This window comes from Microtus oregoni, unplaced genomic scaffold (genome assembly GCF_018167655.1).
Source record: "Microtus oregoni isolate MIOR12 unplaced genomic scaffold, Mior012 000007F_ref0000211, whole genome shotgun sequence".
NCBI lineage: Eukaryota > Metazoa > Chordata > Mammalia > Rodentia > Cricetidae > Microtus > Microtus oregoni.
This window is the reverse complement of record NW_024543066.1, coordinates 10,495,631-10,513,560: the sequence shown is the minus strand read 5'-3', so window position 1 is coordinate 10,513,560 and position 17,930 is coordinate 10,495,631. Positions and strand designations below refer to the sequence as shown.

The window sequence follows — 17,930 nt, the reverse complement described above, 5'->3', positions numbered from 1 at the left end:
CTTCTGTGATATTTTGAAGTAGAGAAGCCCTTGTCTGAACTAACTCCCAGGCCTGGAGACTTTCTTATTGATTCATTTGAGATGAATGTCATGTAGGACAGACTGGCCTGAAACTATACAAGAGGGGCCTTGAACTCCTGCCCCCACCTCCCAAATGCTGGGATTATAGGCACACCTATGATGCTTTTGAACTTTCTCATAAAAACCCCCAGCCTGGCTGTAACCATATCCTAAGATCCCCTCCCCCACAAGAAGCTGCAGTCCAGGGTTTTGAGTTGGTACAAAGTTTACTAGTCGTACAACAAGGCTCACTAAAGCAATGGGAGATTCCAGTGATGGCGTCGTCGTCGTCATGTGGGTTGGTTCCTTCCATCAAGATGGAGATAAGATGTTTTCCCACAGGACTGCCCACCTACCCCACCACCACCAACCACCACCACCACCACAACCACAAGACAAACAAAATGCAAGACTGTCATAACGTGGCTAGGACTGGTTCCACGGACACAACAATTCAGTGGCATCGATACATCCAGACGGGATGGCAGGCTGCAGCGGGTGCTGGGAGGGGAAGGAGACAGCAGCAGTCAGCGTCACGTATCACGCTGGCCCTTCAGGCCATGCCCCTGTGGGCAGGACTCGGCAGTGTCTGCTGGTGATTATACACTTCACACAGGGTGGGGAGGAGACTCCAAAGGACCGGCTTGAAAGGCCCAGAAGGTGGGTCCGAGAGGGGGACTCTTTCCTGGCTGGACGTCTGCCATAGACTTGGTGCCACTACATTCACGCATGGGCAAAGCATGGCCAGGTCGAACTTGATTCATGCAGAGTGGCAGGGTGGGGGTCAAGGGGTCCAGGCGCGAGATCAACAGCACGCACTCTGTGTGGTATTCTATAGTGAGCTCCATTACCGTGGTCCCCTTCCTCCCTCGGCGGCATTGTGGGCTCCGGCGCTGGGTCTCCCAGCAGGGCTTGCTGGGTGGAACAGGGGTCATCGGTTCTAGACAGGAGTGCTGGAAGGGTGGTGGGCTGGGGGCTGGGAGGATCCTGGTGCTTAGGCGGTCGTAGCCTCTCCTCTGAGCCGCACGCCCACAGCTGTGATAAGGGCGGCCCCCTTGCCACTGCCGTCTTCAGATAGGAGGAAGGACACGGTACACTTTGGTGACAGTTCCTTCACGGTTTGGTGCATGATTCTGGAGAAGCTAAGAAGACGGAAAAAGGGGAGAGTGGGTCAGCTGTGGCTGGGCTGCAAACTCGCTTCCCTCAGGTGGTAGAGTGCCTGTCTTAGCATTCAGGAGGCCCAGGCCTTGAATCTGCTTCCCTGCACTGGGGAGGTGGAGGCCAGAAAGATAACAAATCCAAGGTCAACCATTAAGTTTTAGGTCAACCTAAGCTACAGGAGGTATGTATGTTAAAAATATACAACAGAAATTCTACAACAAAAACCAGGCATGGTTGAGAGGGGCTGGAGATGCAGGCTTATGGTCAGGTGTGCCATCAGAGTCCCCAACAGGGAAGAATGGATAAATATAGATCTCAGACTCAGCAACTTGTAACCCAGCCCCACCCAAGATCTTGGTGGTCTTAGGGGACCTGAAACAAACAGAGTTTCTGGAGCTTGGAAACATGCAGCCTAAGACGCCGAACTCATCTCCTCCAGAGCTGGCAACCCGTACCTACAGCAGGAGAAAGCAGCCCCATAAAAGAAGGGAGGTGACCCTTGAGACTCTGTGCTAAACACGACAGAGTCAGGCTAAGGCTCTGAACAGTGACACTTGCCTCTGTTGGACACCTGCTAGGGGTTTCCATACTCGATACACATAATTTCTAGTCCTTCCAGGAGCTAGAATCACTGAGGTGAGGCAGTCCAGGGCAGCCTCAAGATCCTTCAGCGGCCTGGTTTATGTTGTCCTGGGCATGGAATCCAGAGCTGCTCGCATGCTAGGTAAGCACTCTGCGAACTGAGTCGCAAGCCCGCTGGATAACTTTCTAAGTGATGGCTCAGACTGTGGGCATTAGGAGGGTTGGGAACCCCTGCTTTAAACTTTTCTAACAAGTCCAGTTAGGTGATGGCTAGTCTTGGTTGTCAACCTGACCACATCTAGAATTAACTAAAACCCAAACATCTGAGATTTTCCTTGATTGGATTATTGGAGGGGGTACAATCCACCCTAAATGTAGGCCACACCTAAATGTCGACAGTCCACATAAAAGGACATGGAAGGAGGAAGGTTTTGCTTTATGCCTGATTGCCCTCCCTGCCAAGTGCATCCATCTAGTTGCTGAGGCATTCCTTCACTGGTATTCAGGATTCCGAATTGGATTGAAGACCAGCTAAGATGTCCAGCCTCCTCCGGAGAGGTGGCCTTTTCTGTTGGGAGACAGCCATTGTTTCCTAGTCTTTCCCAGCCTGTAGGCCACTCTAATAAACCTACTTTTAAAGGAGATTCATCCTCTCCAGTTCTGCTCCTCTATAGATCCCTGACTAATACAGAGGGCTTCTGTCCAGACACGCTGGGGTCTGCTCCTGAGACCCCAACTTTGGAACATACAATGGGTTCAAGAGCAGGTTCACTACTCTAACGAAAAGGTTCCCTTCCCGCAGCAGAGCCCTGGCCTAAACTGACTGGTGAACCAGATAACAGGTCACCTCCCTGGTTCTGAATGCCCTCTTACCAATCACAGTAGGCCGTCTCTCTCTCTCTCACTCTTTCACACACATACTCTCAGAGGGGGACAGCGCCACACCACGCTCGTGTGAGCTGCTCAGTGAAGCCCTTCCCTGGCTCCCTAAACTCCCTTCAAACACCGGGGTCACTCGTCTCGGGCTCGTGCATTCCCATGGAGAATTGTGTACTCACTGCGGATGAAGCTTGTAGAGCGTCCCGTCCACTCCCACGGTCACGTTCAGATGTTCTAGTCCTCTGTTCTCCCTGATCTTCTCTACCACGGCGGCCATGCCAGCACCACACAGCTGCGCGGCCCTCTTGGACACCACCCCACACACAGTCTTGACCAGGATACTGTCGTCACACGTGCTGTTCAGACCCAGCTGCTGAAGGATGGCCCGTACCTGCAGTAGCGCTAACCGGTCGCTGTGGAGGACGAGAGCCAGTGAGTTGGATGGAGCATGCCCCCCTTGGAGCAAAGGGCCCGGCCCAAAGCACTCTGCTGGGCTGTAGATGACATCATGGGGGGTTGTTTCCTTTCTGGTTAGCTTTTTAAATGCAAGGAATATATATTTGTAGGTAGGTGTGTCTGTGTCTATGTCTATGCCATGGCGGCCAGGAGAGGATGTCGGATTCTCTGGCGCTGGATGTGCAAGATTCTGTGGCCTGCCTAACTGCACAGGCTGAAATCACACTGTGGGCCTCTAGAATAGCTATAAGCCAGGCTGTGTCTCCCACCCTCAACTTAAAATTGTGTGTGTAAGTGTGTACACGAGTCATGGGGTGCCTGTGGCAGCCACAGCTGTCGAGTTCCCTGGAACTGGAGTGACAGGTGGCTGTGAGCCACCTGACTGACTCATTGGGTCCTCTCCAAAAGCAGCGCATGCTCTTAACCAATGGCCACCTCTCTACCTCATCCCTTTAAACCAGTTGTTCTCCACCTGTGGCTTGCGATCCATTGGTGGGTGAATGACCACGAGGGTCGCCTGAGACCATTGGAAAATACAGGTCTTGGCATTACCATTCAGAACAGCAAAATTACAGGTACAAAGAAGCAACAAAATAATTCTATGGCTGGGGCTCACCACAGCATGAGGAGCTGTATTAAAGGGTCTCAGCATTAGGAAGATGGAGGAAAACTTTTTTCTAATGAGTTCAAAAGTGTGTAAGTATATGCTAAACTATAAAATATGGAAAAAACCTAGAAAAATGAAAATCGAGAAACTAACCATAGTCCCAATACCTTAGAGAAACTGCTATTCACAGTTTTAGATTTTTACCCTTCCTCCTTTTTCTTAAGATAGAGTGTGGCCCGGGGTCAGGGGTTCGAGGCCAAACTCAGCTACATAGTGAATTTGGGGCCATCACCATCTGCCTACCTCCCTTTCCTAGGAGCCATATCGGGGCTGTGAGGTGGCCCACGAGTAAAGCACTGGGTATGAACGCATAATGAACCAAAATCGACTCCAGAACCCATGTCAAAAGCTGGAAGCACCCCACAGTGAGATGGGTGACCAGCCTGAAACAAGAGAGTCGCCCCCTCAAAAGCAAGGTGGAGGGAGGGAAGAAGCTACTGAAGTCCTCTGACTGCCGTGTGCGCACGCTGTGACACACAATCATCTTTTTTTAAAATGCCATTTCTTACCACACTGGCTTAATTGGCATTCTTCTCTTAGCAAGATGGCCTTTGTTCCCGCACTTAGTGGCCACACCAACTATCTAGCGTGTCCCAAGGCTGGCTTCCCTTCCAGCAAACCGAAAGCTGAAATAAGAATGGCCAGCCTTTCCCAAGGACTTACACGGCATGTGTTTTATATGCACGGCCTGGATACAACCACTACTTTTCTCTGCACTTGAGACAGAATCTCAGCCTAGGCTGGCCCCAAATTCACTATGTAGTAGGTTTGGCCTCAAACTCCTGACCCTCTGCCCTGCACATTATACCCAGCTTTCATTGTTCCCATTTTAAAGAGGAGGGAATGAGGCCCACAGTCAAGGGCAGGTCTCAGGATCAGAACTTTGGGATCTGGCCCCCAGCCCCACCTCGTGCCATGCTTCTGCCTCTTGTCACATACAGAGCAAATGTTTTTTCCTCAAAGCTATTTGCTTCCTTCTCCCAAATACTAATTTTAAAAAGACCCTATAGAATTTATGTAGCTCGCTCTTTTCTTCTCATTTACTATTAGACTGTCAGAAACTGGTAACTTTGAGTGAGGATGCTGGGAATGTCAAATAGAGTGGCCATTTTGAAAATCAATATAGTAGTTCCTCAGGAAATTTAAAATGGGTCCAGCGAGTCCACTTGTATATTCATGAGAGACATAAAAGGACCAAATAAATATTTACTCCCCCATGTTCACAGCATTATTCAGAGACATGAAAAGGTGGAAACAACCCAAGCTGCCAGGTAGTAGAAGCGGGAAAGCAAAATGTGATAGCTATGCACAATGAAATATTACTCAGGCCTTACAAATGTTATGCTAAGTGGAGTGATAGCGCTCTAAGCGCAAATAAATTCCTACCATAGGACTCTGCTTCCACAAGGCACCCAGAATAGTCCAATTCAGAGAAGCAGAAAGCAAAATGGTGGGAAAAAACACCCTCCCTCCTCACCTCTCAATCTGAGAGAGAAACTTGGTCTCAAAGATGCCTCGCGTCTTGAGTGGCTCGGAGATCTGTCCCCGGAAGAGGAAGCCTTTCTTGGTGAAGTCAATGAGGATATTACGGACTATCTCACCCAGGTACATTCCACTGATCATCTTCTCAAACCTGAATTAAGAGGGGGGGGGGTGCTGAGCAGGGGGTTGCTCACCCTTGCAGTCCAGCGGTCACTTGGATCTAGGACTGCCTGGCCAGGGTCTGACCAGTCACATGCCTGCCCTGTGTGTCCCCACACAGGCAGAGAGGGACCTAGAAAGCCCTCTACCCTCCCCACATCGATGCCTTCAGCGGTCACAGAAAACTGTGCTGGGTGGCTTCCCTCCCAGTGACGACCTGGTCTTTGTCAGGCCCCATCCTGCTCGGTTCTTAGCCACACCCCAGAGAGGCCCACCCAGACTGGCTCCCGCTCTTCCAGGCGCTCACACACCCACCCTTTTACAGCACACACACAGGCTCCCTTCCTCCACACTGATGGCCCTGAGAGGACGGGGGTGGGTGTCTCCGTGAGGTCACAGCCCAACACAGCACAAGTCCCTCAGTAAAGCGTTTGAGGGCAGTTTTAGACTAAGCAAACTGCTAAGTCTTTTGTTTTGTTTTGTTTTGTTTAGTTCTTGGATGGTTTTGCCATCAACCAAATGCAGATTAAGCCCAAAGTGGAGGAAAGTCGGGTGGGCCACAACACTTTCGGGTTAAACTGGAGCCAGTTTATTTTCCAAAAGACATGACTTGGACAAGTTTGTCCTGGCTATGCCACTGAATATCCTGATTCTTGGGAGACTGGGGCAGCCACTTCATTTCTGGGTGGACGCTGCCATTTTAGAACTAATCTATGACCTAAGCTGCAAAACTTGGAGCGGTCACTAGGGGGCGCAGGAGCTTGCAGTTGGAATGGCATCTACTTCGTCCACCCTAGGGAAGAAACAGGGCTTGGCTAAACTCTGAGACCCCCAAAGGGCAAATGAGGCGGTGTGTCTGCTGTCACCATCACTTCTGGAAATAATCCTGCACTGTGCCAAGAATCAAAAACCCAAGGTTAGTATAATACCAGAGGGATGGCTTTCCAAGCCTCTGCGCAGACTCCTCCATCTAGAAACGCTTCCTCCAGCAACAGAACGCGGACCACATCACCCCGCATGCGCGGAGCTGCTTCGTGGGCTGATTACCTCTGTTTCCCAGCGTTTAAGGAATACTCGTCCACCACTCTGTCAAAGTCTGTCCTGATGTCATCCAGACATCCGTTGTCGCCAAAGGCACCCCACTCCATGTTGATGCACATCTGCCCCTGGTTCCCCTCCACCATCTCTACGTTCCGCATCTCCTCCATGTAGCAGGCATTGCTGCCAGTCCCTAAAACACAGGGGCAGAGGTGAATGATGGGGCCCGTGCCAAGGCGTCTTTGCACCTGGAGCTCCGACGTCAGGTAAGAGCTACTTAAAAATTCTTTAATATTAATATATGCATATATTTAAATTAATTATGCCCCATTTCCTCCCCCCACCCTCCACCACTTTTCCCTCCCAACTTCACGTGCCCCCCCCCCCCCAATACCCACAGAACCCAGTTAGTGCTGCCTGCATGTGCATTAGGGTGGGACCATCTGCAGAGCACTGGGAACCTCTCAGGGACCCAACTCTGAAGAAAACTAAGCCTCCCTCCCCGCACACACTGACTGCTAACAGCTCCGCAGCTAGAGGTAGAATTCATGACACCCACCAGACCCGTGCTGGAATTTTTGTCTGCCTCCATCTTGTCTCGATCTCGCACAGGTCATGCTTTCAGTCAGAGCCTAAAAGACTGTTTCTACAGCAGCCTTTGGCTCTTATAGTTTTCTGCCTCCTCTCCCATAGTGACCCCTGAGCCTTGGAGGAAGGGGGCTGGGTGCACTCAGTTGCATTCTGCCAACTGAGCTACGTCCCCAGCCCTCAGCATGTGTGTAGTATATATTATATATAAACTATTATATATTCACATTCATATACTAATGAATTTATATGTATTATATATTGTAATACATTATATATAGTGTATATATATATATATATATTAATAGTTTTTCAAGATAGGATTTCTCTATGTGGCCCTGGCTGTCCTGGAACTTAATCTGTAGACCAGGTTGGCCTCATACTCACAGAGATCCACCTGCCTCTGACTCCCCAGTGCTGGAATTAGAAGGCCTGCACCACCACTGCCCAGCTGAGTGTGTGTTTTGTGGTTTGTTTGTTTGTTTTAATGAGCAAAACATCTTTGTTTTCTAGTGTAATCCTGACTGGCTTGGCACTCTGTTGACCAGGCTGGCCTTGAACTTGCAGCAATCCTCATGTGTCCACCACCACCTCCCATGACACCAAACTTTGACTGATTTACTTTATTTACCTAAAACCTCACCTGTCGACCTGTTCAGCCAGGGCTATATGTAGGTTGGTAGATACTCTTACAATAAAGGAATGTATGACTAGTGGGAGTTCAGGCAATATTTAGATGGGGGGGAACACGCACACGTGCTCACACACACACACACACGCACGCACGCACCTGTGCAAGCACCCCTATAATTCATACATATGCATACCAGGGTTGTGCGAACACAGTGAGCGGCCAGAGGACTATCTTCCCACCTCATCCATTCGTCCTTTCTCATACAGGGCAGTCATGAACTACACCTAGTCAACAGACACTTGAGCGCTGGGGCTTGCATCCCACCTTTCTATGCAACAGTCCTTTGCCTGGCTGGTATCACAGACTGTCTTGATTAGGGTTACTATTGAAACACTGACCAAAGCAACATGGGGGAAGAGAGGGTTCATTTTAGCTCATCACTGTGGGAAATAAGGACAGGAACCTGGAAGCAGGGGCTGATGCAGAGGCCATGGAGGGGTACTGCTCACTAGCTTTCTCAGCCTGCTTTCTCACAGAAACCAGAGCCACCAGCCCAGGGATGGTCTCACCTACAATGTGGGCTGGGCCCTCCTCTATCAATCACTGATTAAGAAAATGCCCTACAGGCTTGCCTACAGCCCAATCTTATGGGGACATTGTCTCAACAAGGCTCCCTCCTATCTGATGAGGGACACAGACCTCATAGAATACCTGCTGATCTGAGACAAGGAACATCCCTCTGGGCAGTTTGATTCCCAGGGCTCAGAAGCCTCCGGTTTCCATTCTTGAACTCCCTAGAGCATGTCTTACTTGGTATCCCCCAGGACCCAGGGAGAGGAGCAGAAGTTGCAGTTTTAGCCCAAGGGGCTATGTAAACAAACTTTCAGAGCACTTGGTTATTTTTATACTGTACGAGTTCCAGGCCCGCGCATGCGTGGAGTCAGAGTTCAACTTGCAGGAGTCAGTTCTCTTGTGGAGTGAACCTGGGGATCAGACTCAATCTATCAGGCATGGCGGCAGGTGCCTTTGCCCACTGAGGTTCACGCCGCTAGCCCTGACGGTAGTTTTAATGTCATGGCCACAGGCTGATGGTCACTGGAGGTCATTGTCTTACTGCACAGACCGGAACTCAGGCAAGAAGACCTTCCTACAGATGCTCTGGCCATGCTCATGAAGATCTTTGGTAGGTTTCAAAGCAACCTGAGATGTGGCTCCTCCCACACTTCTCACCCTGCCCCCCACCCTAAGCCTGGGCTCCCCTCCCCCAGCTTCCCTTTCCTTTTAGTCATTTTGTCCCTGTGCTCTTTTGGCTCCTGGTTCCTCTCTTGGCCTCCTGATTCCCATGTGCTCTCTTGGTCCTTTCTCTCCTGCTCCTCCCCCCACCTCTCTCCTCTCACAGCCCGGTCTATCATGCTGGCCACGTTCAGTCTGGACTCTTCCAGATGCCTCTGGCTGAACTCTTTCTCATACCTACAGTAAAAACCTTCTCCTCAACCATACCCTGGAGTGGCCATGTCCTCGTTTTCACTCAATCTCGACTCAAGGGTTTTGGAGTGAGGTTCCTGGTGGTGCAGCTGCCTATAAACTGCATTACTATAGCAAAGCCCTCGGGGATGTGGGCAGCATTCATCTCATTCAAGGATATGTCCCTCTCCCCCACCTCACTGGCCAGACCAAAGGCATAAACCCTCTGAAAAACTTAAGCAGAGTTCCCAAGGCACTCCTCCCAACAATACCACTGGATTGTTACTGTTTTCTCAATTCCCTTCTACCCAAAGTATAAAGGAAGAGAAAAAAAAAAAAGAAGTCCCGGAAATAGAAGATGCAAAGAAAGCCAAGATACGTAAACTGTATTCTTGGCCACAAGAAGTCTGAGCAAAGAGATCTCTGGATGGTGGCAAGAAAGAACGCCTGAATCCTGGCACCAGAACCTCTGATAGCACTGTGCCGACCTGGACAGACTTTTGCTCCCAGGCAGGAAGGTGAGGCCTGGCCTGAGAGAAAATATGCCTAGTCACTCTGGCTCTGCAGGTCCCACCAAATCCATTAACAGGTAAAAGGCTGGGCAGGGCTGGGTGGAGAAAGCTTTGCCAAAGGAAGGGATAAATAAAGTCTCGGGGCAGACGCCAAACGCCTTCCACTCGGACCTGCTTCCTGATTTTCTGTTTTCACAGCAGTCACGTGAAGTGACTAATAATTGATACGAAAGCTTTCCTGGCACAGAGGACAACCTGCGAGCCCCATCCCAACCTCCAGACACCGGAAATGATCCTGAGACCGGGGTGACATTTCATGCTATCCAAGTAGTAAGTAGTGTTTGCGGATGTTGGCGATTAAGGAAGTGTTGGGGGAGGTGCAATAGTTTACTTTAATTGCCAACTCAACACGACAACAGCCTAGATTCAGCTGGGAAGACAGTCTTAATGAGGGATTGTCTGCATTGGCTTGATATGGAAGACCCAGTCCACTGAGGGCAGCACCATCCCCTAGGCAGGGGTCCTGAACTGGATACGAGGGGGGAAGTCAGGTTGAGCACAAGCAAGTGTCAGCCTGTGCATTCAATTCTCTCTACTCTATGAACAGGATGTGGCTAGCTGTTCCAGGTTCTTGCCTGTTTCTAACCTGGAATTGGGAGCGAAAATGAACCCTTTCTCCCCTAGGTTGATTTTGTTAGTTTGTTTTAGTATACCAGCAAGAATGAATAGAGGGCACTTCATTTTTCTCGCGTCCCCTGATGCTAGGTCAAAGGATTTTCTCACCCTAGTCAGAGTGCTTCAGGAATTTAATGTTCTCGGGCTAGGGAGACAGCTCAGTGGGGGCAGCATTCGCCGAGCAAGCAAAAGGAGCTAAGTTCAAATCCCCAGAACTCATGTACACACCCAGCACAACAGTGCGTGGCTATAATTCTATTACCTGTATAGCAAGATAGGAGGCAAACAAGAGACGCCATCTCAAGATGGAAGCGAGGACCAACACCGCAGGTTGTCCTTGGACCCCCATATGCACTGTGGGGTACATGCATTCCTGCACACATACTGTCCATCCATCACATGGACACACATACAGTTTCACGCTATTGAGGCCTGGGTCTCTGCCATGTTTGGAACACAAGGCAACAACCTACAGGGCTGGGGCCATTTAGACAGTGACTACTGATGGCGAATGATGTCTAAAATCACACTAGCCCTTTCCAGCTAGACCATGGTCAGGAGTGAAGATGCTCTCTGCTTCCTTTGCAGCCTGTGAGCCTGTAGCCCTGGGGCTCTGACACACAGGCTGGTTCCAGACACCCTACTCCATCTACCCAGGACACATAAGGATTTTTTTGGGGGGGAGGGGGGGGGTGTTTGTGGCCTCTTTCCTGGAGAGTTCACTGACTGACAGTCCAATCATAATTGATGTGCATTATGGGATGTTGGGAATGGAACCCTGCAGCCTTTCTCCAATATAGAATAGTAAATAAATGGGACCAACAGATCGACTGTCTCCAACTAAGAACTGAGCTGCCGGATCTCTACAAACCAGGCAGGACACTTACCTACGATGAGTCCAATTTCACAGGTGGGCTCCTCATAGGCGCAGGTCATCATGGTGCCCACCGTGTCGTTGACCACGGCCACCACATCCAGGTCAAACTCCTTGGAAAAGAAAGGGACATGGGTCTTAGGGAAGGGCCAGCTTGAATCGTGCTTGTTCATGCTGTGGACTGGATGCTGCTGGGAACCTGGGCTGATTTCTTGACAGTGGTCTGTACTTTGACACAGAGTAGCAATATCTTCTAAGGGTGTTCACATGTGCTGCTTGGGAACCCCCGCAGTACCTGGCCGTATGGGCTCTTAGGAACTGCTTCTCTCTTTCCATGACTTTTCCCCTCTTTGAGTATATCATCCCTTTATTTATTATGTATAAATACAGCATTCTGTCTGCACATACACCTGCATGCCAGAAGAGGGCACTAGATCTCATTATAGATGGGTGTGGGTCACTATGTGGTTGCTGGGAATTGAACTCAGGACCTCTGGAAGAGCAGCCAGTGCTCTTACCTCTGAGCCATCTCTCCAGCCCCTTATTTCTTTATCGTGTGTGACGCACATGCACACACATACACCACAGGATAAACCACAGGAGTTAATTCTCCCCCTCCATCATGTGGGTTCTGGGACCCAAACTCAGGTCACCAGACTTGGTGGCAGGCTCTTTCCAGCTCCCATATTATCCTTAACAATATAAAGCTGAGAAGTGTCACTTTAATGCTGGCAGTGACTGGGGACACCTCTACTGTCCCCTAATTACATGCTTCTATGGTGTTCCAATTCTTCACAAAGAAGCAAGCTTAATTTTTGTAAACCCCCCTAAGGCAAAAAAAAAATTATTTTAAAAATATTGAATTACCTCTCTCCTCTTTATGGCATCCTTCAGTAAAGTGACCACATCGTGACCCACACAGTCGCTGGCCTTGAAACCCTTTGTCCAGGTGATCAAGATTCCCTACAAGAGAAGCAGCCAAAGAGCCTGGGTGAGTAACCCTTCTATAGTCAGGAGAATTTGATACCCTCCCTCCCCGGCAATAACCACGGAGGCTGTGTCTAGATGCCAGGACATCACACTCAATATAATAAAGTGTGAGTGAGGAGGCCCTGTGGGCTGACCCCCTCCATCTTCACAGCTATCTCTTCTCCAATCCCACCTCACAGATGGAGAAACAGAGGCACGTAAGGTTGGTTGCTGACCTTGTAACGGAAGGAACGCAAAACTATAGTTATACAAGCGCGCTCTGTGTGTGTGTGTGCACTACAGGAGTGGGAGGTGACAGAAGAGTCATCCTGATGGATGTGGTGGCCCACACCTAGAATCTCATTACTTGAGTGGCTGAAGCAAACATATTATCCTTCAGTTCAAGAGCAGTCTAGGGCACGTAAGTTCTGGGCTAGTCTGAGCTACAGACCTCTGAAAACTGCAATGACAAAAGTTTAGGGCTAGAGATGTTGCTCAGCGGGCAGAGTGCTTGCCTAACACGTACAAAGCCCTAGCTTTGAGCGGGCACTGTACAAACCAGGTGTGCCGGTATACACTCATAATAATGCCAGCACATGGGAGGTAGAGGCAGGAGGATTAGAAATTCTAGGCCATTCTTGGCTTCATAAGGAATCTGAGGCCAGCCTGGGCAACATAAGAGCCTGCCTCAAAAAAAAAAAAAAAAAAAAAAAAAAGAATCAACTGCTGATATCTAAAAAGGCTTAAAGGTCAGCACCATGGCCTAATGGCTGACGACATCAACTTCCTTAGCTCTCCAGCACTGCCAATCAGGCCGTAGACCATCACCTGGGGTCTCTCCCTGGCCATGTCTCCACTTGTGACATGACTGGCTGCCTACAGATCTTCCAGACAGGCTGGCTGTTCCTCCCTCAGCGGTCCCGCATAATCTTATCCCTCTGTCCCCAATATGTCCACCCACCCGTGGCCCTTCCTGCACAGCTGAGAGCTGGCACACGGTTCTGACTCTGGCACTGGTATAGATCGCTAAGGACAGAAAAGGTAATGAAATAGGAGGATGACAGGACTCCTAAGGAGGGAGATGATTTTCACGGCAGAAGGCAAGCCGAGGGAAGAGTCCAGGTTGAACATGGCTGGCAGATTAGACCTGAGGGGAGGGGAAGCAAGAGTGTAGGCATCAACCAAAAGAGGAGCCTGGTGTAGCCAAAATGGCTGTTTGATGGGATCAGCCCCTGGGAAGGAGAGGTTTAGGGGAGGGGGCAGGGCGAGAACTGTTAGGAGGAGCCACAGGTACTGAGTGAGACCTGTCTTGGGTTTGAGTCCTAAAAGGAACCTTCACCCATCCCCACACCCAAGCCCCATCTGGGACCCATTTCACCCATCGCTTTCTCAGGCATTTACACAAAAGTCTGTTCTAACAGCGCACTGTGCCAGGGCCTATGGGCATCCAGCTCCTTGCCATACAACCAGCCAAAAGGAAAGCCACTAGGGGCTGAGGATGAGGCTAGCTGGCAGAGTGCTTGCCTAGCATGGGCAAAGCTTTGGGTTCCATGACAGCACACATAAATCAGGCGTGGTGGCACATGCCTGTGACTCCAGGACCTAGGAGGTGGCAGTGGTGAGATCAAAGGCTTCACAACCAAGTTGGCAGCCAGTCTGGGGTAAAGGAACAGGGGGAAAAGAAGTGGGGTTGGGGAGGAAGGAAAGAAGGAAAGAGTTAGTGAGCTACTTAGGAGGTGTGCAAAGTTCTACAACGAAGGTGGCAGCCAAGGACACAGGGAAACAGAAAAGGGCATGGTTCTTTGTGCCTGGAGACAATGTAGTTCTGCCTGTCCTGGAACTTGTTCTGTAGACCAGGCTGACCTCAAACTCAGAGATCTGCCTGCCTCTGCCTCCCAAGTGCTGGGATAAAAGGAGTTCACCATCACCTGGCAAGATGGCTCCTTTCAACAATGACAGAAGAGTAGTCTTAGGGTGTTCTGGAAGTGACCCATAAGACATGTAAGACCGTCCCAGACATCTAAGGACAGCGTTGAGGTCAGAGAAAGCCCTAACCACATGAAGTCAGCACTGTCAGAGATCTGCTGTGCACAGGAAAGAGACTCACACAATCCAGACTCGTCTGCTTGCAGGGAAACGAGAAGGTGAAGCCCAGAGGCATCCGGGGGCCTTTGATCCCCATGTAGTCCAGGAAGTCGGAGATGCAGGAGACAATGTGGTCAAACAGCTTTAAGAGAGAAGAAACGGGTTAGCGAGGCTCTCTTTGGTTTCTCAGTTTCAGCATGCAAACATGCACACACGCACGCACACATGCACACACACACGCATGCAAAGCTCCTTTCTCTGGTAACTTCATATCCTAGAATCATGGGCAAGGCATAGCACAAAAAAACTTGATGTTTTAGGGCCACAGGGACAGCTACAGCGTCACGTGGCAGGTATGGGTTATCCCGTGACCACCAATGCACCCTCGACAGGCATGCGTACGTGCCCCTTACCTCTTCCCCGGTGCCCTGCATGATGTCCACGGGAATGGAGTAGATCTTGTTATGCATTTCTACCGTCCGCTTTTTCCCGCTACGGATCTTCACCAGCAGGACACGGAAATTTGTTCCTCCGAGATCCAAGGCCAAGAAGTCACCATGCTCTGTCACAAGGAAAAACACAGAGAAAGCCACAGGTGGCTATGTGCGTCTTGGTAGCTGCTGCCCTGCTGCCCGCAACTGCCCCCATCCCGCATTTCAGGGACCGTGATAAATGTTGCCTGTGATATCCAGCACGACCTCAAAGGAGAGCTGGACTCTGAGTGACAAGCTGGGCTGGTAATAGAAGGGTGGACCCAGGAGGGAACTATTGGTCACAATAGCTAAACTTCACCAGGGTTACTTAAAAACCGGACAACAGTATCTTGACTTTAGGACCCTCATATCAAAACATGCATAATTTGTATCAATGTATGCAACCTAAAAATGGCCACAGCCTCTCTTCCCTCTTTGCAATGTGGGTGCAAGCTATTTCAGCGTCTTGCCACTGAAAAATGGAGGAACCTATTTCTCTCCTTTTGGGGTTCTGGGGTTCAAGCCATGGCTTCCAGATCCTGCTTCGACCCTTCGGTAGAGTGCAGTAGCCCACTGGTGGGAAAGCCATGGTTAGCCACGCTGACCCTGGGTATCCAGAAAAGGCTGAGGCTGGCCTCTCAGCTGACCCTCAGCAGAGCCTGGCCTGGAACAGAATTGCCCGTGGCCACTGTAAATGGTAGTTGATCTCTGCCACTAAATTTGAGAGTGATTTACAAATTTAAGCAATAAGTAACTTAGCTCTAAGATTTTTTTCTACCCCAGTTAGTCATTATTCTGAGGATCCACTCAAAAATCTTTCCTCAGAAGTAGCGGCAGTGAGGGGCAGGATGTTTCTCCAACCTGTCCAAGGATGCAAAGCCCCAGGCCCATCTCCCTCACACATACCCTGCTACTACTGAAAAGGAGTGTGTGAATTATTCTATTAGTCTGTCTTATGTAGCTGAGGCTGGCCCCAAACTCACTCACAATGTAGCTGAGGATGGCCCCAAACTCACAATATAGCTGAAGCTGGCCTCAAACTCCAGAGCACAAGCGCATGCACACACACACACACACATTGGGATGGGTAAGATTCCAGCTCTTGTCAAATTAGGCATTACCAGTGCAAAAGCATCCTTGGGAGGGGTCCAAAATGTCCCCTATCCAGCCCCCCTGGTTCTTGGGACAGAGGTGTGGCAGTCCCAACAAGCCCTCACCAGTCCCATCCGGGATGCTCCGGACAAAAGAAGGCAGCATCTTGACGGTAGCCTTGCTGTGTGTCTCCTTCCTCAGCCCCATCTCCATCTCTGCCCGCATCCTCTTCTTCACCTCCATCAGGTTCTGCTTGGAGAGGCGGAAGTGGGCCAGGGTTTCCTCAATCTGCCGGTGCTGCTCGGCCAGGCGGTAGGCCACTGCGGTCACCATGGCAGCCCCCTTGCCACTGCCGCTCTCTGAGAGGAGGAAACGCACATCGCAGTCAGGCACCAGGCGCCTCAGGGTCTTGTGGAAACGCCGGGAATACCTGAGGGAGAAGGTGGAAGTGGGTGTGCCGCCACAGTCGGACCAAGCTACCTGTCGGGGCATCTGGTAACTCTCCAGTCAGCAATGCTAATCCCATTCTCTCTACTGCTTTCCTTAGGCACACACTATAGGAATGTGTAACACACACACGTGCACACACACACAAGCACGGAAAGGGAGATTATCCAAAACTGCTTACAATGAGTTTTACCTACAAAAAAAAAAAAAAAAAAAAAAATTCAAGGGCCCATACCATCTTGTGTGAATCAGAAAGCCTGCCACCACTAGCTCCAGACCAGTCAATTTCAGACCAGCCTGGGCTACACAGAAAGACTTTGTTTCAAATGATAAAAAGAAAGGGAGGGGGAGTTCTTTCCTCTGCTGTATTAAAAGTGTCACAGGGGCCGAAGGCAAGTGCTTCAATCCAAGAAACGGGGTGAGTGAGCACTGCTGCTGCCAAGGCAAGTGACCTGAGCCAGTATTGACCTTGGACTCAGGGAGACCAGCGCCTGAAGGTGGAGTGCTGAGAAAAAAATGGGTTTGGTGAGGAGCTGACAGAAGGAACTAGCGCAGAGACAGGGCTCAGTCACCCCTCTTGTTCTGTTTTTATTTCCACTCGGCTCTTCCCCTCCTCCCTAGAAGAAAAGCTTAGGCCAGCATGAAACACAGAACTGTGTCATGCTGCATGGAAGGCTGCCTGCCAAAGGAAACAGGAAAAGCTGTTTCCCCAAAATACCAGCGGTCATAGCCTCCAAGGAACGGATTAAGAATGATTTCTATTGGCTCAGAAACTTTTTAAATGGTCTCAAGTTTCTAGTAATTCTGAAATGTGAAACAACTGCTGCAGGTTAGTCTTTGTTTACGTGCTGGCCTCAGACTCAAGAGATCCACCTGCCTCTGCCTCCCGAGTGCTGGGACTAAAGGCGTGCGCCACCCGGCCCGCCTTAAGTTCCAGTTCTAAAGGGGATGCCATACCTCTGGATAAAATGCAACCAGGCTGCAGACACGTGACGCCTCACATTCCTGTCTAGAACACACTATCTCACCTTGGGAAGCGAAAGACCCAGAAGTAGACTGCAGGAACAATGCGTGAGAAGACACTGAGGGTGGGACGTCCCACGTGAGCAACTCCTAGCCCGATTTCCCAGAACTAGGCACTCCCCACTGTCTTATCTTCCCGAACCAGACCCGTGGTGGGTGCGCAGTCTGCCCTCTTGGAAGGGCCCTGGTCTCAGACTGGGGAACTAATAAATAAATACAACATAGGCTGGACTCACTGTGGGTGTGTCTTGTAGAGAGAACCATCCACACCAACTGTGGTCCGAAGCCTGGCTGTGCCCTTGTTGTCACGCAGGCGGTTCAGGATGGCCCCGAGCGTGGCAGCCACTAGGTTGGCTGAACGGAAGGAGACGATAGTGCATACGTGCTGGACCGAGACACAGTCATCATCAGACGGCTCCACTCCCAAGCGGGTTAAGATTTCCTTGGCATTTTGAATGCCTTCCTTATTCCTGTGAGGTGAGAGGCCAAACTTCGTGAGTTTGGGACCATGCCAGGATGTGGAGAGCAAGCACCAGAGTTGGGAGGCAAAGCTGGGGAAGGCAGAACCCAAAATGCAGCCTGGCACTGTGAAACACCTGGGACGGGTGCA

General features: G+C 50.3%; 1 protein-coding gene across 1 annotated transcript in view; it reads right to left on the bottom strand.

Annotated features, from left to right (window-relative positions):
• Positions 1-268: 268 nt before the first annotated feature.
• Hk1 (hexokinase 1) overlaps positions 269-17,930 on the bottom strand; it is a 65,185-nt gene continuing 47,523 nt past the window's right edge. The window contains exons 9-18 of the mRNA XM_041655743.1: positions 17,557-17,790; positions 15,976-16,280; positions 14,699-14,847; positions 14,308-14,427; positions 12,099-12,194; positions 11,245-11,344; positions 6,494-6,677; positions 5,283-5,438; positions 2,862-3,095; positions 269-1,202 (exon numbers count right to left, since the gene is read on the bottom strand). Coding sequence (XP_041511677.1) covers positions 1,055-1,202; positions 2,862-3,095; positions 5,283-5,438; positions 6,494-6,677; positions 11,245-11,344; positions 12,099-12,194; positions 14,308-14,427; positions 14,699-14,847; positions 15,976-16,280; positions 17,557-17,790 — 1,726 coding nt within the window. The 3' untranslated portion in view covers positions 269-1,054. The remainder of the gene's footprint in view (positions 1,203-2,861; positions 3,096-5,282; positions 5,439-6,493; positions 6,678-11,244; positions 11,345-12,098; positions 12,195-14,307; positions 14,428-14,698; positions 14,848-15,975; positions 16,281-17,556; positions 17,791-17,930) is intronic.